The 26,885-nt window shown below is 47.2% G+C and overlaps 1 protein-coding gene across 4 annotated transcripts in view; it reads right to left on the bottom strand.

Moving 5' to 3' along the window:
• Positions 1–23,179, bottom strand: part of DPP9 (dipeptidyl peptidase 9) — a gene marked incomplete at its 3' end in the record, with an annotated part of 46,613 nt that extends 23,434 nt beyond the window's left edge. The window contains exons 1-10 of one of the 4 annotated variants that reach the window (XM_080988819.1): positions 23,011–23,179; positions 18,054–18,143; positions 16,039–16,113; positions 11,924–12,180; positions 8,915–9,027; positions 7,092–7,265; positions 6,583–6,751; positions 4,720–4,833; positions 2,644–2,772; positions 866–927 (exon numbers count right to left, since the gene is read on the bottom strand). In XM_080988819.1, the coding sequence (XP_080844945.1) occupies positions 866–927; positions 2,644–2,772; positions 4,720–4,833; positions 6,583–6,751; positions 7,092–7,265; positions 8,915–9,027; positions 11,924–12,180; positions 16,039–16,113; positions 18,054–18,109 (1,149 nt within the window). In that variant the 5' untranslated portion in view covers positions 18,110–18,143; positions 23,011–23,179. Of the gene's footprint in view, positions 1–865; positions 928–2,643; positions 2,773–4,719; positions 4,834–6,582; positions 6,752–7,091; positions 7,266–8,914; positions 9,028–11,923; positions 12,181–16,038; positions 16,114–18,053; positions 18,144–23,006 lie in introns of all 4 variants that reach the window. The other 3 variants (XM_080988817.1, XM_080988816.1, XM_080988818.1) reach the window with 3 other exon arrangements.
• Positions 23,180–26,885: the final 3,706 nt, after the last annotated feature.

Genomic DNA, 26,885 nt, shown 5'->3' with positions numbered 1-26,885 from the left:
TCATCTCAGGGAGGGGGCATTTCCAAGCCCCACATGGGGCACAAGGTTCCTGCGTGGCAGGGACTTAAGGCAAGATGACCCCTGGTGGTCCCTTCCATCTCTATGATGCCAGTGCTGCAGAGCGGCCTTCGTATCTACGCACCCAGGGGATTTCAGGAACCTGTAACTGTTGGGAAGTTCCAAGTGTGGCTGAATGCATGCGGGTGTCAGTGGACTGAGGCAGAGGTGTGAATGCTGAGCGAGCGGAATTCTATGTTATGGGCTTTGGTGCCTTATAGATTGCACTGTTTATACGAATTTTGATTTATTCTCCATGTTTACGCAGGGGTTGCGTTTCAAGGCACCGCACTCATCTGTGAAATCGTGCATAATAGAAAGCCGTTGGAAAGGCCTGCAAGCACCCTTTTAGTGACATCTTTGCAATGTTTCGCTTCTGGGTTTGATGCAATGCACATATATACTGAACGTGAGGAAACAGGAAGCTGCCTGCATTTATTTATTACATTTATGAGGGCCGCCTTTTTCTTCCAGGGGAGCCCAAGGTGGTGCACAAGGTTCTCCTCCTTCCTCATTTCATCCTCAGAACAACCCTGGGATGTAGGTTAGGCTAAGAGACGGCGACGGGTTGCTGACACGAGTCTTGCTGGCACAAAACGGCTGTGCTCAGAAATTCGCACCAGCCGCCGATTTGCTACTGGGCCAAGTTCAAGGCATTACTACAGTGGTACCTCTGGTTATGGGTTTAATTCCTTTCGGGGTGCCGTGCTATTAATACCTTGAGCTGCTTTTGAGTTTGCTTTGCAAAGGAACGCCCGAGAGGAAAGAAGTCAAAGACAATTAACAAACTGGAACCCAGCTCCCTTACCTTCCCTTGGCTATCCACTTGAACTTCAGCAAGCTTCAGCGAGATTTTGGGGTTCTTGCTGCCTGGAATGGAGGGGAAGAAGGACATGAGGAGGCAGCTGAGCTGAATGCTTTTAACACTCATTTCCCTTCATGTAGGTTGTGTTAGTACAGTGGTGCCTCGCAAGACGAAAATAATTCGTTCCGCGAGTCTTTTCGTCTTGCGATGTTTTTCGTCTTGCGAAGCACGGTCCGTCGCAACTGCGCCTCTTCAAGCGGCTTTAAGAAAACTTCGCAAGACGTTTTTGTCTTGCGAAGCAAGCCCATAGGGAAATTCGTCTAGCGAAGCAACGCAAAACCAAAAAACCCTTTCGTCTAGCGAGTTTTTTGTCTTGCGAGGCACCACTGTATTTCACGCATCCGATGCTGCAGATGAGATTGGTATAAATCACATGCCTGTCTGGGAAGACCGTGGGAACAGAATACAGCCTTATCTCTCTTCCACTGTCTGTACTGTTGGACTGTACTTTTGCTTTTACTTCATTCTGTTCTCTCTCGGAGCTGGTGAGAGAGACACCATAATGCTTTGTCTGTACACAGTGCGTAAATAAATACGTAGATTAGTTCTATGACGTCTCATGCTTCTTGCTGTGTAATGCCAGAAGTGTAGTGTGCATATACCATCTGGTATATGTCGCTGAGCGCACTGGAGAAGAAGGGAAATGCCTTTTCCAGAGCTGCACATACCAGAGGATGCTCGGACAGCGGGGGCTGCAGGAGCACCCCAGGGTGTTTTCCAACAGGTTGAAGAGGTCAAGCCAGGTTCTTGGCTGGTCAATAGCACAGGACGATTGCCATCTCTACCATTATTACCCTTCACCCTAAGATTACAACAATAAAACCTGCTATTGGACTACCTTGCATTTCTTTTTCTTGTGAGTAACAACTGTGGCAGCCACTGGGCAGCAAAAATTTAAATGATCTGGCTTTCCCAGAAGAAAATGAGAATCCACAGAGAAATACAAGAAAGAGGAGGTAGAATCATAGAATCATAGAGTTGGAAGAGACCACAAGGGCCATCGTGTCCAACCCCCTGCCAAGCAGGAAACACCATCAGAGCACTCCTGACATATGGTTGTCAAGCCTCTGCTTAAAGACCTCCAAAGAAGGAGACTCCACCACACTCCTTGGCAGCAAATTCCACTGTCAAACAGCTCTTACTGTCAGGAAGTTCTTCCTAATGTTTAGGTGGAATCTTCTTTCTTGTAGTTTGGATCCATTGCTCCGTGTCCGCTTCTCTGGAGCAGCAGAAAACAACCTTTCTCCCTCCTCTAGGTGACATCCTTTTATATATTTGAACATGGCTATCATATCACCCCTTAACCTCCTCTTCTCCAGGCTAAACATGCCCAGCTCCCTTAGCCGTTCCTCATAAGGCATCGTTTCCAGGCCTTTGACCATTTTGGTTGCCCTCCTCTGGACACGTTCCAGTTTGTCAGTGTCCTTCTTGAACTGTGGTGCCCAGAACTGGACACAGTACTCCAGGTGAGGTCTGACCAGAGCAGAATACAGTGGCACTATATTCTGCTCTGGTCAGATCTCACCTGGAGTAGTGTGTCCAGTTCTGGGCACCACAGTTCAAGAAGGACACTCTTAAGGCGCCTCTTAAGGAATTCTGCGAGTTCCAGGTTCAACTCTGGCCACTTCTGGTTAAAAGGATCAGAGGCAGAAGGTGATGTCGTCCACCAGGTGGGGTTTTCCAAGCCCCCTTCATCCTCACCCCACAGCTCCCCCACTGACCTGTCCTGGGGTAGCGGTACGAGTCCGTCTTCCTTTCTTCCAGGGCGGGAGAAGGAACATGGATGATCTCCACCTCCGACTCGTCCACCTCCTCATAGAGGATTCGTAACGTTTTCCAGCCCTCGGGACCTAGGTTGAGGAGGCGAGATGGGGAGGTGAATTCTGAGGCAGCTCCTCCCAGCAGTCTCTTCCTGCACACACTGACCTCGGAGCGTGGCCCATTCAACAAGAAGAGGACTGTGCAACACAGACTTCTTCTGCATGCAGCAATGCGCGGCAGGAAACTCTAGCTACAATTCTCCAAGGAAAACACTCCTGCTCACATGTCTAGAAGCTTGTGGTCCAAGGCTGCATTTGCAGAGCGGTTTATCCCATTTTCCCAAGGTTTTTCCCTAACTGTTAATTTCTGCATTGTGTTCTGAGCTTTCACATGACACAAAAGCCACTTCCAGAAATGTAGAAAAACGTGGTGCAAGCTTAGCGGTCATTTCCAGGGGTCATTTCCAGGGGTGGGGGGAATTTTCATTTGCAAAATATCACAAAAATAAGTGCTAAACTTGTGCTCTATTCTGCTATATTCCTGGAAGCGGCTTCTATGCCACATGAAAGCTCAATGTGGAAACTGTTGACAGGTAAAGGTATTTATTCACGCAGCACAGAATTAGCCTATGGGACACGCTCACCTCCAAAGGGATATTGTAGAGCTGGAAAAGGTTCAGGAAAACGGGCCATACCTCAAGGACTGCCCTTCCCCATATAAACCAACCCAGACTCTGTGCCCAAAATCCTCCCTTTAAAAATAAAGTTGAGACTGCAGCCCTCATTGCTCTGAAGAAAAGGCTGGACTGAACACAAACACAGGAAGCCGTCAAATAGCCAGGCCCTTCTTTGTGTGCCTCCTCCACGAGAGGTCCAGAGAGCGGCAACACAAGAACAGGGCCTTTTCTGTGGTGGCTCCCTGTTTGTGGAATGCTCTCCCAAAGGTTTGTCTGGGTGCCTTCATTGTACATCTTTAAGCAAAAAAGTTACTCTTCCACCAGGCCTTTGGCTGATTAATATTTTAAGACCTTTTAAATGTGTTTGAGGGTGTATTGTTTTGCTTTGTTTTTGTTTTAACTCTTTATTTTGTGCTTTTATCCTGTATTTATATATTGTGAACAGTCCTGAGATTTTCAGTTGAAGGGTGGTATGTGAATAATAATAAATAATAATAATAATAATAATAATAAGGTAAAGGACTCTGCCAACCTAGCAGTTCGAAAGCACGTCAAAGTGCAGGTATATAAATAGGTTCCGCTCCAGCGGGAAGGTAAACGGCGTTTCCGTGCGCTGCTCTGGTTCGCCAGAAGCGGCTGAGTCATGCTGGCCACATGAACCAGAAAGCTGTCTGTGGACAAACACCAGCTCCCTCGGCCAATAAAGTGAGATGAGCACCGCAACTCCAGAGTCGTCCGCAACCGGACCTAATGGTCAGGGGTCCCTTTACCTTTACCTTTAAAGGACCCCTGGATGGTTAAGTCCAGTCAAAGGTGACTATGGGGTTGCGGCGCTCATCTCACTTTCAGGCCGAGGGAGCTGGTGTTTGTCCACAGACAGCTTTCTGGTTCATGTGGCCAGCAGGACTAAACTGTTTCTGGCACAATGGGACACCGTGATGGAAACCAGAGCAGCACATTGAAACGCCGTTTACCTTCCCGCCGGAGCGGTACCTATTTATCTTCTTGCGCTGGCGTGTTTTCAAACTGCTAGCTTGGCAGGAGCTGGGACAGAGCAACAGGAGCTCACTCCGTCGCGGGGATTCAAACCGCTGACCTTCCGACTGGCAAGCCCAAGAGGCTCAGTGGTTTAGACCACAGCACCACCTGCGTAATGGGGGTGGAGTGGCTCCCCTATAAGAAAAGGTCGCTGTGTTTTGGGCTTTGAGACAAAAGGCAACTCATCCTCCCTGATAGCTGTCCATGCTGTCAAGGACTGATCTGAGTTGTAGTCCAACAACACTTGGGAACAAAAGATGGGAGAAGGCTGATCTAAGCGCTGGTAGGATCGTTGCGTGGCCTAGGTGCCCAGAGCACTCACCTTCTTGGCAAGATGTGGGACACCACCAGTACCCCGTAAACCGGTCAAACTCCTCCTGAATGACGAACGTGGCTACGCCTGCAGATTTGGGGTCATCTAGCACACTGGATAAGCCTGCAGTGGGGAGAAAGGAGGCAGAGTTTGGGCCAGGGACTTGAACCTACAACAGCTGGCTATGATCACCTAGCCCTGAGTGGTTTTCTCCGATGGGCCCTAAGAAAAAGGGAAGCTGCCTTGCTCATAGTCAAGGCCATTTTATGATATACCGTATTTTTTGCTCTATAAGACTCACTTTTTCCCTCCTAAAAAGTAAGGGGAAATGTGTGTGTGTCTTATGGAGCGAATGCAGGCTGCGCAGCTATCCCAGAAGCCAGAACAGCAAGAGGGATCGCTGCTTTCACTGCGCAGCGATCCCTCTTGCTGTTCTGGCTTCTGAGATTCAGAATATTTTTTTTCTTGTTTTCCTCCTCCAAAAACTAGGTGCGTCTTGTGGTCTGGTGCGTCTTATAGAGCGAAAAATACGGTAAATGAAATAACAGAGCCAGGCCTTCTCTTCCATGTCCTTCTGCAGGCAAGGCCCACATGCGAAGAGATGTGTGAGTCAAGATGACTGTGTTCCCTTCTCTCCAAAGCAAGTCATCCTCTGCTTTTGGGGTCGCAGGGAGCTGCAGGAGGGCTTTTTACATTCCCCGTTTCATGTCACCTGCCCAGCCCTGGCAGAGGAGTAAGGGCTTAGGCCACTGGTCATACAGGAAGTCCCTAGCATGCCATCCAGAAAATGGTTGTGTCCCCCAACAGCATCATCTCACTGCCCTGAGGAATTATCGTAAGAAGGGAAGGATCACAGGTGGCTCTGCTTTTGGGGTGGCCACTAATTTAAAAGTCAACTCGCCTTGTCTTCAAATTATTCACCTGAGTAGCCTACAAGGTTCTGAACAGACCTAAACAAATGTTTATAACCCTCCAAAAAGCTCTAAGGATTGTAATTCTGATTTACAGGATACATGGGAATCGGTTACACAAGAATTCCCGCTCTCTTCAGCTATCATATCGGATTATTTGAATACAAGGGACAGAAAGACTAGGCTTGGGCTCCGAGGCTTGGGCTCCCATTTAGGAAATCTATGGACATGACCATTAACCATGCTGGTATTTGCAAACAAGACATGAAGGATTGGCAGTATCAACCCAAAGGACCACAGTGCCTGGAGACAGAAAATCAGGTCGTGGCATCTACAGCAGTGATCAGAGGAGGAATGGTTGCTGGGAGGAGCAAAGAGAGAGGAAACACCATGGGGCTTCTGCAGCAGCCCAACAGGACACCTTCATCTGTCCCAACTGCAACAAAACATATCTCTCCTGCATCAGTGTCTACAGCCAAAGCAGCCTGCCAACATTTTGACTTCATCTCCTGCATTGCTTCCCAAGACAGATGCCAACAACAATTGCCTTAACGTACCAGCTAAGTTAATTTAGTGCCGTATTTTTCTCTCCCTCTCTGCTCAGTGCCTCTCCAGCAAAGCGGGAGGAGAAACGGAAGGGGCTCCGTTTCTCCTGCTGCTTCGCTGAAGGGGCGCTGCGCAGAGAGGGAAAGCTGCCCAGCGGCTCTTCAGCGAAACGAAGCCAGGAGAGCAAGAGGGATCGATCCCTCTTGCTCTCCTGGCTTCAGCGAAAGCTGCGCAGCCTGCATTCGCCCCATAAAATGCACACACATTTCCCCCTACTTTTTAAGGGGGGTTGCGTCTTATAGAGCGAAAAATACGGTAATTTAGAGGCTGATCTGGTACCAGGCAGGAAAAAAATCAGGCAGGGATATTTATTTTCCCCTCCACACAAGACGGGAGTGTTATAGACAGCGCTCACCTTTCTGGCAATACGTCAGCCTCCGCTCCTCCCCGGTCTCGATGCTGGCAACCCAAAGGTCGTTGTTGTTGATGAACGAGAAGAAAGACGGATTGGCGGAGCAGATTTTGGGATCCATTCTGGGGCCTGAGCACTGCGTCTTGATTTCCAGCGGCTTCATCGGAGACACCTGCGGGCAAGCAGCACACACACCTGTGAACTCTCCACGGCGCAGGGAGAGTGGGGAGAAAGTTTTCCTCTCTTTTTTGAAAGTACTAGAATTTGTGCACAACCCATGAAGCTGAACGTTCAGAGGTTCAAGGTAGACAAAATGGAAAGGTTCAGAAAGGAGAAACCGAAAGAGGGATACGTAAGCGGAGGTACGACTGTATACTGACCATTACTAAGCGCTGTGGATAAGAACAGGAGAGCAAAGAGAACCTCCACACCCAAGGGCAGTTTACCAACAATTACCAAGCGCTGTGAATCAGTGCAGCGTGGGATGGCTGCTGCCTTTAACGCATGCTCACCATAAAGCCGTTCTTGCCTCCGTCCCGGCAGTGGAAAAGGCTGTTGCTGGCCTGGAACAGGAAGAGGCCGCTCTCGCTGTGGAAGTCGTAGGAAGTGATCCCAAAGACCCCTAGCCGCTTGCGTTCCCTCAGCAGCTCTTCCTCCCTGGAATACATCCCGTGGTGGGGGGTGGCCTGGTGGAAAACAGGGGAGGGCCCCCCAAAAAAGGTCATGAAGGTACACGCAGAGAAAACACGAGAAAGCTCTGCCACCAACCTACTGTGCAAATCTTATTTGTTTACTTAGGGGGATTTGTACCCCTCAAAGAAACCCAGCCTCCCAGAGCGGCTTCCATATAATCAGTTGGAACAAGAAAGTCCTGCCTGCAGGCTTAGAATCGAAAAATGCACAACACACAAGGAAGTGCTGGTTTTGATCTACAAAGCCTTAAAATGGCTCAGGACCGCAATACCTCAAGGACCGCCTCTTTCCATATGAACCTACCCGGACCCTGAGATCAACTTTTGAGGCCCTCCGTCGTGTGCCTCCTCCTCAAGAGGTGCGGAGGGTGGCAACACAAGAACAGGGCCTTCTCTGCAGTGGCTCCCCTTCTGTGGAATGCTCTCCCCAGGGAAGTTTGCCTGGTGCCTTCATTATACAATCTTTACATGCCAGGCAAAAGCGTTCCTTTTTAACCAGGCTTTTGGTTGATCTGATTTACATCCTATGCCGTTTTAAAATGTGATGGGGGGGAGCTACTGGGTTGTTGTTTTCATTTTTATTATGTGTTTTGTGTTTTTATATCTTGATTTTATTCTGTGAACCACCCTGAGACCCAGGTTATAGGGCGGTGTATACTGCAATGCGCTCTACGTGGGGCTACCTTTGAAGGTGACCCAGAAACTGCAATTAATCCAAAATGCAGCAGCTAGACTGGTGACTGGGAGCGGCCACTGGGACCACATAACACCGGTCCTGAGAGATCTGCATTGGCTCCCAGTACGTTTCCAAGCACAATTCAAAGTGTTGGTGCTGACCTTTAAAGCCCTCAATGGCTCAGTATACCTGAAGGAGCGTCTCCACCCCCATCGTTCAGCCCGGACATTGAGATCCAGCACCGAGGGCCTTCTACCGGTTCCCTCATTGCAAGAAGTAAGATTACAGGGAACCAGGCAGAGGGCCTTCTCGGTAGTGGCACCCACCCTGTGGAACACCCTCCCTTCAGATGTGAAGGAAATAAGCAGCTATCTTATCTTTAAAAGACATCTGAAGGCAGCCCTGTTTAGGGAAGTTTTTAATATTTAATGCTGTATTGTTTTTAACACTTGATTGGGAGCCGCCCAGAGTGGCTGGGGAAACTCAGCCAGATGGGCGGGGTATAAATAAATTATTATTATTATTATTATTATTATTATTATTATTATTTAAGAGAAAAGGGACAGTGGGGAGAGGGAATCAAACTCAGGCACTGGTTTTTAAAACAGCTGTTCTTATGACCAGCTTGCATAGTTTTAGGGACAGGAGGTGCCTGGGGGGAGCTGGTCTTTCAACAAAGCTGATGGAGCGAGTCTTCTGCTTCCCATCTTTTTCACTTAGGCAGCCTGATGGAATAGGAGCTGAGGCCTGATGGAGCTGCCCCAATAGAGTGGGTGGAGCGAGAATCTTGGGCAGTGCCAGCTTCTGCTGTGGGAGTCAGCCTCCATCACGGAAAAAGATTCCCTGCCTCCGATTTATTCTAGATGTGGAATCAGAATTATTATTTTTGTTCTGGTTTTCCCCCCAGAACAGTTCCCGAGTCCTCCGAGCGCAGTGAAGCCACAGCCCACCCTCCACCGCGCCTCACCTGGAAGTGGTCCAGCATCTGCTTCCACGACAACAGGAGCAAGGCTTCCTTCCGTACCTTTTTGGGAATCTCAGAGTAGAGGAGGGAGTTCTCCCTGCTTCCGTATGGCATTCCTGTTGAAATGGGAACCAATTCAAGCTCGTGCTTTTACAGTACAGTCATATCTCGGGTTACAGGCGCTTCAGGTTGTGTGCCTTCGGGTTGCACACCGCACCGAACCTGGAAGTACTGGAACAGGTAACTTCCAGGTTTCGGCGCTCGCGCAGAACCACTAAATCACGCTTTGCACATGCACAGAAGCGCCAAATCACGACCCGCACGTGTGCAAACGCGGCGGTGCGGGTTGCAAATGTGCCTCCCACATGGATCACGTTTGCAGACCGAGCATCCACTATATAGTGCCACAAGTTCTCTAGAATTCTCTCCTCGTAGAAGTGAAGCGAAAACCCCATAATTGCCATTCAACGCCACTCTCCACCTCCTCAAATTAGTCTACGCACAGCTCCCGCTGTCCGAATACAATACATTCTCAGGAAATCAATTGTTAGGTGAACGTTCGCATAACAAGCCGACGATTTCCATCGATTCCCATGGGGTATTTTCTAATGCACAAAAACTTGACAAACAGGGAAACCCAGGGAAATCCTCTGAATCCTTGCAAAAGGCAAACAATGAAGGGGAAAACGCGCTCTCTCCCCCCGTCCCTCTCTCCCACCACGGTTTCTGGAAAAATGACTGCAAAAGACAAGGAAGGCTTGTTTAAGACCCACTTACTTGTTTACAGTACAGGTTTGGATATCTGAATCCGCAGTGTGCATAGCGAGGTTTGGGTACTAACTCATTGTGTTTGGATAAGTGAATTTTCATATAATGAGAATTTGGATAGCAGGACATGAGTGTTTCTTGTTGGCTTTTTGGTTTTAATACTGTTTTTCAATCTGCCTTATGCTTTTACGTTCTTATTTCTGACTTTCTCTCTTTCTTTCTTTTAATGCTTTATTACTTTTTACAGTGGTGCCTCGCAAGACGAAATTAATCCGTTCCGCGAGTGTCTTCGTCTAGCGGTTTTTTCGTCTTGCGAAGCAACCCTATTAGCGGCTTAGCGGATGAGCGCTATTAGCGGTTTAGCAGCTATTAAAGGCTTATCAGCTTAGCGGATTAGCTGCTAAAAGGCTATTAAAGGCTTAGCGGCTTAGAAAAAGGGGGGGGGGAAGCAAAAAAAAATCTCAAGACTCGCAAGACATTTTCGTCTTGCGAAGCAAGCCCATAGGGAAATTCGTCCTGCGAAGCAACTAAAAAACGGAAAACCCTTTCGTCTAGCGGGTTTTCCGTCTTGTGAGGCATTCGTCTTGTGGTGCACCACTGTATTTAAAAAAAAAACCAAGACACTACGCAACAATCAGCAAATGGCAATCCAAAATTAACACTCCGTACACACAAAAAAGAAAAGATTGAGTTCATCCATCACTAATTCTAACATGACTTCCGATCCCCGCCCCCATTGTGCTTTCCAAGTTTCATTACAGCTACACAACTTTATCTCTCCTAAGTTATTCTGTTATGTTAATTCTGTAGCAATCTCTTATTTCATGCAGAAATCAATCCATACCTGCCAAAGAATTTATGTTGTTACAATGTTCTTTTAAATATTCTCTGTAAATATTCCACTCTCTATTAAATACAGTGGTGCCCCGCAAGACGAATGCCTCGCAAGATGGAAAACCCGCTAGACGAAAGGGTTTTCCGTTTTTGAGTTGCTTCGCAGGACGAATTTCCCTATGGGCTTGCTTCGCAAGACGAAAATGTCTTGCGAGTCTAGAGATTTTTTTTTCGCTTTCCCCCCCCCCCTTTATCTAATCTGCTAAGCCTTTAATAGCCTTTAATAGCCTTTTAGCAGCTAATCCCCTAAGCCTTTAATAGCCGCTAAACCGCTAATAGCGCTAATCCTTTAAGCCGCTAATAGGGTTGCTTCGCAAGACGAAAAAACCGCTAGACGAAGACTCTCGCGGAACGGATTAATTTCGTCTTGCGAGGCACCACTGTATTTGATCTGTATGGTCTCGGAATCTTGCTGTTAAATATTGCTAGTTCTGCATATTCTAACATTTTATTTTGCCAATCTAATTTTGAGGGAGTAGAATCTCCTTTCCATACCTTAGCAATTAAAATTCTTGCTCTTGCAAGAGTATTTCTGAATTTCTTTCAAAATGCTGGTTTATTGTTTAGCTGTCCTGTACAGTACGATCGCATCTTAAGCTGGGGTCTGGTTCCAAGGCTTCCACACATAAATGAAAATTACCTATCTCCAAGCCATTAGATCAGGGGTCAGCAAACTTTTTCAGCAGGGGGCTGGTCCACTGTCCCTCAGACCTTGTTGGGGGGCGGACTATATTTTGAATGGAAAAAATGAACTAATTCCTATGACCCACAAATATCCCAGAGATGCATCTTAAATAAAAGCACACATTTTACTCATGTAAAAACACGCTGATTCCCGGACAGTCTGTGGGCCGGATTCAGAAGGTGATTGGGCCAGATCCGGCCCCCGGGCCTTAGTTTGCCTACTCATGCCTTAAATCCACCCTCTATCAAGAGAGTTAGGGAGAGGGAGGGAGAAAGTGAGAGAGAATCCACAGAACTCCTAGAACCCACGTCCGTCAGGTGGAGTTGGGTTTTGTTTTGCTTTTAAGATTGTAAGCTGCTTCATGGAAGAAGCCCCTCAAAAAGGAACGATGCACATTTAAAAATAAATATAAAGTAAATAAATGCAGGCAGCCCTCCGTTTACACACGTTCAATATGTGCATGCGTATACACACATCACACTGAACCCAGAGGTAACCTGGAAACATCATAAAGGCGTAACTGAAACGTCACTAAAAGGGTGGAACGGGGGTTGGGGCAGAACAGGGTGTTTGCAAGTTTTTTTCAATGGTTTTCAATTATATGCAATTCCACTGAGACACAAGGTGCCTCCGACTCTTTGGTTCCCAGCCCAATCCAATCTTACCCAGGTAATACAGCCGATGGGAGTGAGGGCTTGACTCTTCGGTCTTCCGCACGAACTGGAAGTCATGGGGCGCCTTGTTCACGATCATCCCCGTGTACTTGCGGCTGCTGTGGATGATGTCACGCAGACCCTCCCACGAATGCTTCTCCACCTGGAAGTGGGAAGCGGACGTGTCCTCCATCTCCACGGCGTCTGAGCTGTCGGACAGGGCGTCCACCGCTGTCATCTTCAGCCTTCCTCCTGAATTGGTTAGGCAGCTGGGGGAGGGGGGATTGGTGGATTGGGGAAACAGATAGAGAAAGGGAGAGAGAAAGGGGAGGGGGGCGCATCAATTCCATCCAGTCAGGGTTCATTCATAGTTTATCTCAGGCTTCCTCAACCTTGGCCCTCCAGATGTTTTGGGACTACAATTCCCAGCATCCCTGACCACTGGTCCTGCTAGCTAGGGATCATGGGAGTTGTAGGCCAAAAACATCTGTAGGGACGAGTTTGACGAAGCCTGGTTTATCTGATAGTAAAGGTTCTCTTGAACTGTTATCAGTCCAGTCTGAGACCACACAACTAAAGAACAACACGCTCAGATAAGTGCTGGAGATGCAAAGAGGCGGAAGAACATTCTTTCATATGTGGTGGACTTGTAAACAGGTAAAAGGGTATTGGGAAATGATCCATAATGAACTGGAAAAAAATGTGTAAAAGTACTCCCCCCCCCCCAAACCAGAGTCCTTTCTGTTGGGGATAATTCAGACAGAAATCCCCAGGTGCCATAAAAGCTTATTTATTTTTGCTACTACTGCGGCCCGTGTTTTGTTAGCCCCCCAATGGAAAACGAGCGAGGTCCAAACTAAAGAAGAATTGGAACTTAAATTGACAGAATATGCGCAACTTGAAGATTTAACTTATAGAATAAGAGAACAAGAACATACGTTTAGAGAAGATTGGAAAACGTTAACTGAATATATGGGAAATAACTGTGTATGGCTGAAAACGCTGGCAGCATTAAAAAAAAATCAACAGTATAACAATAATAATAATAATAATAATAATAATAATAATAATAATGGATTATTTATACCCCGCCCATCTGGCTGAGTTCTCCCAGCCACTCTGGGCAGCTTCCAAAAGAATAGTAAAATACAATAGTCTATTAAACATTAAAAGCTTCACTAAACAGGGATGCCTTCAGATGTCTTCCAAATTATATAAAGTATAAATTAAGATGATTGTAATAATGGAATACTGAATGGTATAGTTTTTGTAACATATGCAGGGATCAAAGGTAAAGGACCCCTGACAGTTAAGTCCAGTCGCGAACAACTCTGGGGTTGTGGCGCTCATCTCGTTTTACTTGCCGAGGGAGCCGATGTTTGCCTGCAGACAGTTCTTCTGGGTCATGTGGCCAGCAGGACTAAGCTGCTTCTGGTGAAACCAGAGCAGCGAACGGAAACCTTCCTGCCAGAGCGGTACCTATTTATCTACTTACACTTTGACGTGCTTTCAAACTGCTAGGTTGGCAGGAGCAGGGACCGAGCAAAGGGAGCTCACCCCGTCGTGGGGATTCGAACTGCCCACCTTCTGATCGGCAAGCCCAAGAGGCTCAGTGGTTTAGACCACAGCGCCAACCGCAGGGATAAATGATATGTAAAATGAACCATGGAAAGAGAAGGGAAGTCATCGATATCTTAAGGATGTACAAATCAATACTTTAAACTGTATAACAGAAAATTTAATAATATATATATATGACTCCCTCCTTCCTATCAGAAAAAAATAATTATACAAACTCCAAAAAGTACTGCCTGTGCTGGTTTGTCTTTCCTCCTCTCCACCAACCCCTTTTCTTTTTGTGCATTGTCTTTTGGACTGTAAGCCTGTGGTGCAGGTAACTCTTATTACTGATTGTTGCAAACCAATCTGGGTACTGTAATTTTGGTTTTTAGCTGCTTGCGAGCATGGTTATAAGCATGGTCCGTAAAACAAATGCTCCCCACACGTCTTCAAAATAGCTCCCTGCATTAAGAAAAAACCTAGCACATCAGACGGAAGGGCTCAAGCATAGCCTTCGCAAAGATATTCTGCTTTGCTGGGTTCAGGGAGGCCTTTTGAAAGGGGAAGGTTAAATATCAAATACTCTACCTGCTGCCCAAAAGAACACAGGACAGAAGACTGGGGCCACATCCACACCATACATTTAATGCAGATGTCTTACCCCTCAAAAGAATCCTGGGAACTGTAGTTTACCCCTCCCACAGCTGCCAGTCCCAGCACCCTGAACAAATTACAGTGGTACCTCGGGTTACATATGCTTCAGGTTACAGACGCTTCAGGTTACAGACTCCGCTAACCCAAAAATAGTGCTTCAGGTTAAGAACTTTGCTTCAGGATGAGAACAGAAATCATGCTCTTCCGGCGCAGTGGCAGCAGGAGGCCCCATTAGCTAAAGTGGTGCTTCAGGTTAAGAACAGTTTCAGGTTAAGTATGGACCTCCGGAATGAATTACTGTATTTTTTGCTCTATAACTCACTTTTTCCCTCCTAAAAAGGGGAAATGTCTGTGTGTCTTATGGAGTGAATGCAGGCTGCGCAGCTATCCCAGAAGCCAGAACAGCAAGAGGGATTGCTGCTTTCACTGCGCAGCGATCCCTCTTGCTGTTCTGGCTTCTGAGATTCAGAATATTTTTTTTCTTGTTTTCCTCCTCCCAAAACTAGGTGCGCCTTATGGTCTGGTGCGTCTTATAGAGCGAAAAATACGGTAAGTGCTTAACCCAAGGTACCACTGTACAGTTTGCAGAATTTTTTTGGGGGGGGGGAGCCCATCTGCTTTAAATGTGGATGGCATGGATGTGGCCTAGTTCACAGGAAGCTGCTCTACTCAACTAGCTCAGCCACTCTCCGGGGTTTCAGAACAGGGGACCTAAACAGCCTTGCCTGGAGACGGACTTCTTACACTTTTCCCACTTGGTTATCATGCTTTCTCTCTCCAAAAAAAAAGAGAGAGCAGTATTCCAGTCCTCATAGTTCTTGTTTAGACAGGATCATAGACGGCTGTCTCATACAGAGGCCACACTCACACCACAGTTAAAGGACTGTGATTCCACTTAAAACAGTCAGGGCTCCCTCCCACACCCAAAAATATATATGGGAAATGTAGTTTTAGCAACCCCTTCCTATCCCCCTCACAGAGCTACAAATCCCAGAGCTCCCTGTGAAGAGGAACCGGGGCCTCCTAACAATTCTCAGTGCCCTTAATAAACTACAGCTCCCAGAATTTTTTTTTGGGGGGGGGGGGGAGAAGCTACAACCTGCTATCGCAGCACTCTAAATGTGTGGGTGCGAATGTGGCCAGAGTCAAGGCCACTGTAATTCGCTCTACGCGGGGCTGCCCTTGAAGCTGTCCCAGAAACTCCAGCGGGTGCAGAATGCTGCAGCGAGGCTCCTCAGGGGGTCTCTGCCATGGGAGCATATTCACCCAGTGCTTTTCAAGCTGCACTGGCTCCGGGTGGAGTACAGGGTCAGGTTCAAGGTGCTGGTTTTGACCTTTAAAGCCCTTCACGGCCTAGGACCCTCGTACCTACGGGACCGCCTCTCCCGGTCTGCCCCACGGAGGACCTCGAGGTCCATAAATAGCAACACCCTAGAGGTCCTGGGCCCTAAGGAAGCTAGATTAGCCTCAACCAGAGCCAGGGCCTTTTCAGCACTGGCTCCGGCTTCATGGAACGCTCTGCCTCATGAGACCAGGGCCCTGCAGGATCTGATTTCTTTCCGCAGGGCCTGTAAGACAGCGTTGTTCCACCTGGCCTTTGGCTCAGAATCAGTTTGATTCCCTCCCCCTTTCTTTTTCCTTTCTCCTCCTATGAAGAGATTGCTCCCTAATTGTTTTAATGTTGTATCTTAATCTTTTAAATTGTATTTTAATCAACTTGTTTTTATTATTGGTTGTTAGCCGCCATGAGCCCAGTCTTGGCTGGGGAGGGCGGGGTATAAATAAAATGTATTATTATTATTATTATTATTATTATTATTAAGGCCTCAGCCTAGCTATCTCCGTTGTTTCCGCACTGAGGGCGGCAGCATCCCTACAGGGGTTAAAAAACAAGCATTGTTCCCCAATCCTACCTGGAGACGGCGGGGTTTGCACCCGGGACCTTCTGCATGCAAAGCAGATGCTCTGCTACTGAGCAACAGCTCCCCCTGTAGGAAAGGAAGGGAAAGTTTTCCTGAAAACGTACGATGGTCCCAGCATCTTTCGTAACACTGTGGGGCAGCTATGAAACACATCATTTGGATTGCCCCTGTAGGAGCACTGATAAGGCTAGAGAACTGCCCAACCCCCAAGCCCAGCTCCTGTGTGATCCTAAGGTAAAGGTAAAGGGACCCCTGACCATTAGGTCCAGTCGCGGACGACTCTGGGGTTGCGGCGCTCATCTCGCTTCATTGGCCGAGGGAGCCGGCGTACAGCTTCCGGGTCATGTGGCCAGCATGACCAAGCCGCTTCTGGCGAACCAGAGCAGCGCACGGAAATGCCGTTTACCTTCCCGCCGGAGCGGTACCTATTTATCTACTTGCACTTTGATGTGCTTTTGAACTGCTAGGTGGGCAGGAGCAGGGACCGAGCAACGGGAGCTCACCCCTTCACGGGGATTCGAACCGCCAACCTTATGATCGGCAAGTACCGCGTCCCTTGTGTGATCCTAAGACTCAATTATTTATGTACACAAAATACATTATAGGCAACTCCCCATTTACAGGTGCTCAAGGCACACATGACTGCACACGTGCACATTGCCGCAAACCCGGAAGCAGCATGTAAAAGCCCTAAAAGAGCGTGAAAACTGCAAAACAGTGCCTAGCAGTCCCACAAGCCTTTGCAAGTACAATCCCAGGAGTCCTTGCACTGAACTTTTGAGGACTGCGGAGAGTTGGGAGTTGCAAGCTTTTTCCAGTGGTGTTCCCAATACCATATTTACTCAAGCCACCGTATCTGATGCGCATCTTAATTTTCAGAACCTTGAAACCAAAAAAAGTATTTCCTGGTGAATGCAAATGTGCCATTGAATCTAATGTGCACCTTAGTTTTTGCAATGTAATTCGGCGAAAAAGGTAAGCATTAGATTCAAGTAAATGTGGTATATAACATTTTTAGCCTTGGAAAGTAGCACCCCATGAAGAAGAAGAAGAAGAAGAAGAGGAGGAGGAGGAGGAGGAGGAGGAGGAGTTTGGATTGGATAGCTTGCTTTATCACTACCCAAAGGAGTCTCAAAGCGGCTAACATTCTCCTTTCCCTTCATCCCCCACAACAAACACTCTGTGAGGTGAGTGGGGCTGAGAGACTTCAGAGAAGTGTGACTAGCCCAAGGTCACCCAGCAGCTGCAGGTGGAGGACCGGAGACACGAACCCGGTTCCCCAGATTACGAGTCCACCGCTCTTAACCACTACACCACACTGGCTCTCTACACCACACTGTAAATGTGGAATAGCCTGTATAGATTTCAGAATCAGACTTGTCTGTATGGCAGCAGAGTGTAAGGAACCACACTCCAAGTGGTACACTAGGGTAATTTTAATAGAGGGAGGGGGAAACTAGACTATTTGTCCTTGGCCACATCCGCATTGTACCTCTAAAGCGCTAATGTACCCCTTCAAACACACATAGCTCTCCACAAAGAATCCTGGGAACTGTAGTCTGTTAAGGGTGCTGAAAGTTGCTAGGAGACCCTATATCCCCTACCACAGCTACAATTCCCAGAGTTTCCCTGTGAAGAGGGACTGACTTTTAAACCACTCTGGGAATTGTAGCTTCAAGAGGAGTAGGGGTCAATGGGCCACATAAAGTGAGGCTGCGGGCGAGTTTCCCACCTGTATCATACAACAATACACCAATGTCTGGGCAAACTGTATTTTAATTTCTGGCTCTAAATGTGTCACAACAGGGAAGTGGAAACCTGTCACACTCAATATGATCCTGAGACTGCAACTCTCAGCAAGTTCAGCCAGCACAGCTAACAGAAAGGGATGGTAGGAATCTGATAGGAGTTGCCATTCAGAAAACAAACCCCTTGTTTTTAACCTCCTGAGTCCCCAACACTTCCTGCTCCTCCAAAAGCTACTCAAGTCAACTTCAGAAAGTTACCTTCTCCAACTTCCTGCACTTTCGTTTTCCAGCCGAGCCCTCTTGACTTTCTGCATCAACTGCTAAGCGAGCCTTGGACGAAGTAAGAAACTAGAGGGCGGAAAGAAACAGGGGGCATGTGATCACTTGGAAGTAAACTGGCAGAGATACACACATGTTTTGGGGGTGAAGCATAGAGGGACCTTTTGCCAAACCACAAAAACTCCCAGCTGCAATGTTGCAGTCTTTGGAACTGCATCTTCACACTGCTTTTAGAGCTCGTGACTTTTCCCAGAGAAATCCTGGGAACTGTAGGCTGTTAAAAGTTGTGGGAATTATAGCTCTGGGAAGTGGGAACTACATTTCCCAGGATTCTTTGGGGGAAGTCATGTGCTTTGGATGTACAGCAGATTTAAATATAGGGTGTGGATCTGCCCCCACTTTCACTTTTACGGGGGGAATCTAAAGACCCCCTTAGGATCCTCAGCACAAAAGAAGAATAAAGGGTACCACCAGTTGTCTGGCCTCTTCTGTATCACTTGTGCAATGAGTCGTACAATGGCACGGCGCCAGAGACATCGCCAGGAACATCAGGTGAAAGCGGCCTTATACTGAGTCAGCCCATCAATCAATTTAGATCTCTGACTGCAGCTTCAGACAAAGATCTTCCTAGACCAGGCTTCCTCAACCACGGCCCTCCAGATGTTTTGAGACTACAATTCCCAGCATCCCTGACCACTGGTCCTGCTAGCTAGGGATCATGGGAGTTGTAGGCCAAAAACATCTGTAGGGACGAGTTTGAGGAAGCCTGTCCTAGACCTACCTGGAGAAACTGGGGTCGGGGGTCGGGTCATACTTGGACCTTCTGCATTCAAAGTGAGGTACATTCATTTCCCCAAATTCTCCCCTTTTAACATTCAGCCTTTAATAAGGATATGGGGAAACTTGGGAATAAGTTTCCCAAACTTGTATCTGAAGAAGTGTGCTTGCACACGAAAGCTCATACCAAGAACTAACTTAGTTGGTCTTAAAGGTGCTACTGGAAGGATTTTTTTATTTTGGGAAAGGAAGAAAGAATGAAGGTTGCAGCAATGTCAGGAATGAGGCTGACATTCAAGATAGAATTCTGTGGAAAGCCTCAAGTCCCCAGCCGTGAATGAAAGTGTCTAATATCCACATTCCACCCCCAAAGAGAAACCAGAGTTTAATCCCAGTTTCCAAGAGGAGTCTTAGAATTATTTGGACGAAATCAAAGCTTACAAGCCTTTACTCCTGGGACCCCTTCTAAACTGCTATGTTTATTAAAACATTATATTCTTATTACAAAATAAAGCAACTACAACATATAAAAGACATATTAACATATAGACTATGATTTTTTTTGAGCCCTTGCTCAATCAGTCATCGCCAGTGATCCTAATACAATATAGTAATATTTTAGCAATACTTGTGTTCTTAGTTATCTTAGTGGCAAAGACACAGCCCCATCTCCCTTGTTTCATTATCGCTGCTTACGGAGGGTCCATGTCTCAGGAAAAGAACTCTAAAGTCCCCCTTAACACATTTCCCAGAAACAGGTAAGAGCAGGGAACAGAGCTTTGCCATGAAAGGTGGAGCTTTTCAGCTCCTGCAGTTCCAGAGAACCACAAACAAGAGGCCAGAAAAATCTTGGAAAAAGTGGTGCTTACATTTTTATTCCACCCTTCCTCCAAACCCCCGACTCCATCCTACATGGTTGTTCTCCCCACCTTTATCCTCAAAACAACCCTGTTAGGTAGGTTAGGATGAGAAGCAGTAACTGGGCCAAGGTCAGAAGAATGTAACAAGGCATGTTGGAAGTTCCCCAGGTGCCAGGTGTGTTTTGCAACCGGGGAAGGTCGGATCGCAACCCTGTGGAGATCTCTGGGTGCCCAGGCTGGCGACTGACATCTCCATCTGGTTGGCTCCTCCAGCTTTCTTAAGCAGATCAGCAGAAAAGCTTATTTATTGCATTTATCTCCCACCTTTTTCTCCAAGGAGTCCATGGTTCACACCCATCTCAGTTAATCCGCACAACACCCCTGTGAGGTAGGTTAAGAGGCTGTGACTGACTCCAAGATCAGTCAGTGAGATTCCTGACCGAGTGGGGATTTGAACCCTGACCTCCCAGGTCCTAGTCCAACACTCTAACCAACTACACCACACTACCTTCCTGGAGTCCTCCTTCTAGGGGGCAGCACTATAAATTAAGCAGGTAAATAAATATGTCAATTGTCACTTAGGGAAGGATCAGAAATATTTTACTTGATGCTTGAATTTGTTTTATTCTGGATTGTTTTATTTGGTGTTTTAAAGGAAAAAAACTCAAACGTGGTTTGTAACACATTAAAATACAAAACAGTAGAGTGGACGCTGCAGGTTTCGAATGTGATCCATGTGGGATGCACGTTCGCAACCCGCAGCATTCACAACCCGCGTCTGCGCACGTGCGGGTTGCAATTCAACATTATAATTAAAGGTGTGGAGGTGGAGCAGGGCAGATGTGAGGTCAAAGCTGTGCAGGTTCACTAGCAGAAATGCTGGATTGGCTCTGTCAGTGTTTGCCTGCATATCCGTGATCTCACCGCCATCCTGCTGCCACGCCATCCAGGTAAGCAGCAGCGATACCGAGTGGCTCCATGGCATCAGCTGCTCATGAAATTAATGCTTGGCTCTTCTAACATGCATCATAGCTGAGGAGGGGTTTGAACTCGGAACATCCCAAGGGGGTCCAAGCGTGAGAATCTATCTGGTACCCCACACTACAATCCTGACCATGGGGGTCACAGCTTTATAGCATTAAACCGATGTTTCACAAGTGGGTAAGCTGGCTCTTCACACTCCATTTTGTGTTTGGGTGTAGGGAAAGAAACAAACGCATACAGATTCAGTAGTGGAGAGAGCATGGATATGTAGAATCACCCCAGGGAGGTTTGCCTGGTGCCTTCATTATAGATTTTTAGGCACCAGGCGTAAACATCCCTCTTGAACCAGGCCTTTGACTGATTACTATTCTATAGCCTTTTAAATGTGTCTATGGGAAGGTTGGGGTATTGTTTTGCTGTTTGGTTTTAATTATTTACATGTGTTTTTTATCTTCTATTTTATTCTGTGAATCGCCCTGAGATCTTACGATGAAGGGTGGTATATAGATTTAATTAATAATAACAATAATTAATAATAACAATTCGGCGCTTCTGCGCATGCGCAAAGTGCGATTTAGCACTTCTGCACATGCATGACCGACGAAACCCAGAAGTAACCCGTTCCGGTACTTCCGGGTTTCGACGGTCCGTAACCCAAAAAAACGCAACCTGAAGCGGCTGTAACCCAAGGTATGATTGTATATAAATGAAATTAATAATAAAAATAATTCCTCCCTCCATTGAGGGGAAATGGAGTCTAGCCATTCTGCTGTGGCAACCGTAACCTAGGTTTAAGGTGCTTTTTGGCAATATGCTTATATACCAGTTTCTAACACTGGTAACAAGAGCCTGGCTGCTGAATCCGGCCAAGGCAGGGCCCACCTAGTCCACTCTCCTATTCTCACTGTGGCTGACCAGATGCCCTCACGGGAGCCCAGCAAGCAGGACCTAAGCACAACAACAGCTCTCCCAACTTGTGATTCCCAGCAGCCGATATACAGAGACAAACTGGCTCCGACGGAGGAGGCAGATTATCACCTGCAGATTAATTCTGGTGCTGCTGCACCAGATAGATGTGTAAGTTTTCTTATTATCATACCACCTTGTTTGATCTTAAATATCTGGCAGTATTCTGATCCAGCCAGAATAGCCCACAGAATCCAAGGAGGCACCGGCTGCCTAAACTACGTCAGGTTAAGTCATAGTAACAGAAGGAAAACCTACTGGATCAGGCCAATGTCCCTTCTCGTCCAACATCCTGTCCTCAAAGTGACCAACCAGATAATAATAATAATAATAATAATTTATTATTTGTACCCCGCCCATAGCCACTCTGGGCGGCTTCCACAAAGACCAAAAATACACTAAGACGTCACACATTAAAAACTTCCCTGAACACGGCTGCCTTCAGATGTCTTCTAAATGTCAGGTAGTTGTTTATCTCTTTGACACCTGATGGGAGGGCGTTCCACAGGGCGGGCGCCACCACCGAGAAGGCTCTCTGCCTGCTTCCCTGTAGCTTTGCTTCTCGCAATGAGGGAACCGCCAGAAGGCCCTCAGCGCTGGACCTCAGTATCCGGGCAGAACGATGGGGGTGGAGACGCTCCTTCAGGTATACTGGGCCGAGGCCGTTTAGATGCCTTCAAGAACCCAGGCCACTGAAACTCACCACACAAAACTACCCCCCCCCCGAAGCAAACAGTCCAAAACTCTTTCTTTATTCTATAGGGATGGGGGCCGCCCAATTTCTGAAGCTGGGATGGGAAGGGGTAGGCCTGAAGAAGCCCCCCCCTTCCAAAAGGGGCTCTGGTGGGGAGCGGTGACAGCAGGGGAGGGTATGGGGGCCAGCAACCCCCTTTCTTCCTACCCCTCCAAGGAGGCAAGACCCCAACCCCCTCCCGTGGATGATCCACAGCAAGGCCGTTCCCTCCATCCAGGGGCATGGGCATTCAGCTGGAGCCTGGCACAAGGGAACCTTATTTGGGGTGTTGTCCGAAGAGAAACCCCCCCCCCCAAAGTGGGAGAGGGCGTGGCCAGCAGCCCCCTTCCGAGAGGGCGTGGCCAAAAACCCCTGCCTGTTTTAACTCTCAGGTGCCAAGGCGTGGCCTTGCGCGATGGAGGCGTGGCCTAAGAGGGGTGGGGTCTCCAGGACCCTCTCTCTCTCCAGGGGGCGTGGCCACCGAGCTGAGGGCGTGGCCACGGGAAAGCCTATCCGGAGCGTGGTCTGGGACCCCCCGCACCCCCTCCTTGGAAAGGGGGCGGGGCCTCTTCCCTCCGCTCCGTCCCCTCAAAGGCCCCGCCCGCTGCTCACTCACTCCGTGGCTCCTCGGCCTCCCCCAGGCCGGGCTTCCTCCGCTGCGGGGTGAGGGGGGTAGGGGAGGGTTGGGTTCCTCGGAGGCTTCACTCCCGCTCCATTTCCTTTCCTGGAGACGCAGGAGCTCCGGGGGAGGGGGGGAGGGACACCGCCGGCCTCCGCGAGCCTCCCGCCGCGACCTTTCGCCCGGAAGCGGAAGCCCGCTCTCTCGCCGTCTCCCAACTCTCGCTCTCCTTCTCGCGATAGTTAAGCGGGGGGGGGGACCCGAACGAGATAGCGAGAGCGGAGAAGGGGGCGGGGTCTCGTCGTCGTCCAAGGCGCGGTTTTTCTCGCGAGAGTAAGCGGAAGAAGGGCGGGGCCCCGCCTCTTGCCAACACGGAAGGAACCATAGAGCATAAAACGGGAGGTTGCCTCTGACGGTTGGGAGGGACCACCTTGGGAAATTCTGGAGGGGTGGGGAGGAATGTTCGTGAGGAGAATTTTTTTATTAAAGGATTTGGATGACGGCGAACTGGGCGGAACCATTCGATAGGAGCACGGGGGGAGATTTTTTGGGGGGTGAAAATATAAATAAAATCTTATAATTCTTTTGTAAAAGAAAATCCAACAACCCATGCCTATATTTTTAATTATATCTAATGTTTTTATTGAAATAATAATAATACATAACAAAATTTAATAAACGTTTGCAAAATAAAAAATCATTTAAATATGCACATATATTTTGGTATATACATGAAAGTCTTCATATATATTGTATAAATGGACATAAATTTAAAATAAAATAAAGAGCACAAATTAAACGGTCTCTTATGTAATTGTTAAAAGCAGTTTGGAAGGAACCATTAGCATTAAAAAGGGGAGGGAGACGTTGCTATGGGAACGGGTAGTGACCACTTTTGCATAGTGGGGGGGTTTGGATTTTCCACGTTCGGACGGAAACCGTTTCCTGAAACGGAGGGGTGGGAGGATCAATTCCATCGAGGGAGTAGGGGTCAGCGAAAGAGGGCGGCCTAACATTCTTTTCGGCAGTTTCACATACGTGGTTAGGAGGTATTTTTGAAACAATCGTTCCCTCACCCGGTTAAATTGTCGGATGGTACAGTCCAAGATCGGTGTTTCATAGGCTAAGAAAATGGAGACAGGCGCATCTGAAGCGTTGGTGGTATAGTGGTTAGCATAGCTGCCTTCCAAGCAGTTGACCCGGGTTCGATTCCCGGCCAACGCAGTATTTTCCCTCGCCCTCTTTTCATTCTTATGTAACTTGCAATTATTCAAACAGTTCCTTTACAAGTAAGTCCGAAGGCTACAATTCTATAACTTAAACAAAGTTTCTCCCTGACTTACCGGGGAATGTTTTATCATCCTTTACATGTGTTCATTCATTAATTCCCCCTCCATAATTTATGGAGAAATTATATTCATACAGTATATATGATTATACGTGTTCAAGGGGGGGGGGATTTTTTTTTTAAAAGAAAGGAAATAAAAACCAGGCTGCCATGCAATTAGTTTTATTCAGTTTTGTAAAAGAAATTTTTTTTTTGCAAACTATCAGCCTGAGTTTATTTGAGGTTTTCAAATAATATTGCTAAAAAACAGGTGTGCAAACTCAAAACAAAAAAAAAGACACAAAAGGAAAGGTGGAGTGGGAGGGAGGAGGAAATAACCCACCTTTGGTTGTAGATTCCAAAGGAACAAGTTCATCTAATGACCAGCTGAGCTGCATCATGGTAGCTTCTGGAAAGAGGTGGCTGCCCTACTTAAAAAATAAATACAAAAATAAAAATCCCAGAAGTTAAATGCATTTAATTTTAATCAGCTAAGCTGGGGGACTCATAATTCTAAAGTGAAACCTTTTTTTAAGAAAAACAAATCCCAGAAATTCAATAAATGCATTTAATTTTAATCAGCTATGCTGGGGATCTCATAATTCTAAAGTGAAATATTAACAAAAACCCAGAAATTCAATAAATGCATTTGATTTTAATCAGCTAAACTGGTAGGGTTATAATTATAAATTAAAATAAAAACTGGAAGGGGTTTTTCCAAGAAAAAGGCAATAATGTTTCCGCCCGGGATCGAACCGGGGACCTTTCGCGTGTGAGGCGAACGTGATAACCGCTACACTACGGAAACCGACGTGCAAGGTTTCTTCGTGCTGCTTGATATTAACTCAAGCGCTTCCACTTCCGGCCCAGCTAGTTATTGATGCTTTTTGAAATATTCTCATGCCCTGTGCTGAATGTTGCAGTTTTGGACCTGCGAGGCAAAGGCTCACCCTTTGCAATCAGGTGGCCCTGTGAAACACTCCCTGATTGCAATGCACTTTGCTAAAAAATAGGAAAAAAATGGGATGCCACTGTCGCCATTAGAGGTCAGGAGAGACTCATCCTCTTATCAGAAGCAGCAAAACTTGGACAATTCGAAGTTCCCCCGATTGAATGAAAGGCTGGTGAGAAAGGAATGCAACCCACAAGTTGCTTGGGATGGGACAATCAGTCACTGGTTTCAAGGGGAAAGTTGCCAGATTGCAACCTGGAAATTGCTGGGCAGCCACTGATTTCTTTTTTTCAAACTTTATACCAAAACCGAAAAAGAATTGCAAACTTTCAAATTCAAAATCCATATTCGTTTAGTTGTTGTTGTTGTTTAGTCGCTTAGTCGTGTCCGCCTCTTCGTGACCCAATGGACCAGAGCACGCCAGGCCCTCCTGTCTTCCACTGCCTCCTGCAGTTTGGTCAGACTCATGCTGGTAGCTTCGAGAACACTGTCCCACCATCTCGTCCTCTGTCGTCCCCTTCTCCTTGTGCCCTCCATCTTTCCCAACATCAGGGTCTTTTCCAGGGAGTCTTCTCTTCTCATGAGGTGGCCAAAGTCTTGGAGCCTCAGCTTCAGGATCTGTCCTTCCAGTGAACACTCAGGGCTGATTTCCTTCAGAATGGAGAGGTTTGATCTTCTTGCAGTCCATGGGACTCTCAAGAGTCTCCTCCAGCACCATCATTCAAAAGCATCAATTCTTCAGCGATCAGCCTTCTTTATGGTCCAGCTCTCACTTCCATACATCACTACTAGGAAAACCACAGCTTTAACTATACGGACCTTGGTTGGCAAGGTGATGTCTCTGCTTTTTAAGATGCTGTCTAGGTTTGTCATCGCCTTTCTCCCAAGAAGCAGGCGTCTTTTAATTTCGTGACTGCTGTCACCATCTGCAGTGATCATGGAGCCCAAGAAAGTAAAATCTCTCACTGCCTCCATTTCTTCCCCTTCTATTTGCCAGGAGGTGATGGGACCAGTGGCCATGAGCTTCGTTTTTTTGATGCTGAGCTTCAGACCATATTTTGCACTCTCCTCTTTCACCATCATTAAAAGGTTCTTTAATTCCTCCTCACTTTCTGCCATCAAGGTTGTGTCATCTGCATATCTGAGGTTGTTGATATTTCTTCCGGCAATCTTAATTCCGGCTTGCGATTCATTCAGCCCAGCCTTTCGCATGATGAATTCTGCATATAAGTTAAATAAACAGGGAGACAATATACAGCCTTGCCTTACTCCTTTCCCAATTTTGAACCAATCAGTTGTTCCATATCCAGTTCTAACTGTAGCTTCTTGTCCCACATAGAGATTTCTCAGGAGACAGATGAGGTGATCAGGCACTCCCATTTCTTTAAGAACTTGCCATAGTTTGCTGTGGTCGACACAGTCAAAGGCTTTTGCATAGTCAATGAAGCAGAAGTAGATGTCTTTCTGGAACTCTCTAGCTTTCTCCATAATCCAGCGCATGTTTGCAATTTGGTCTCTGGTTCCTCTGCCCCTTCGAAATCCAGCTTGCACTTCTGGGAGTTCTCGGTCCACATACTGCTTAAGCCTGCCTTG

Source organism: Podarcis pityusensis, assembly GCF_964106645.2.
Source record: "Podarcis pityusensis genome assembly, chromosome: 18".
Classification (NCBI taxonomy): Eukaryota; Metazoa; Chordata; class Lepidosauria; order Squamata; family Lacertidae; genus Podarcis; species Podarcis pityusensis.
The sequence above is the reverse complement of the archived record's forward strand: the minus strand, read 5'-3'. Positions and strand labels throughout refer to the sequence as shown.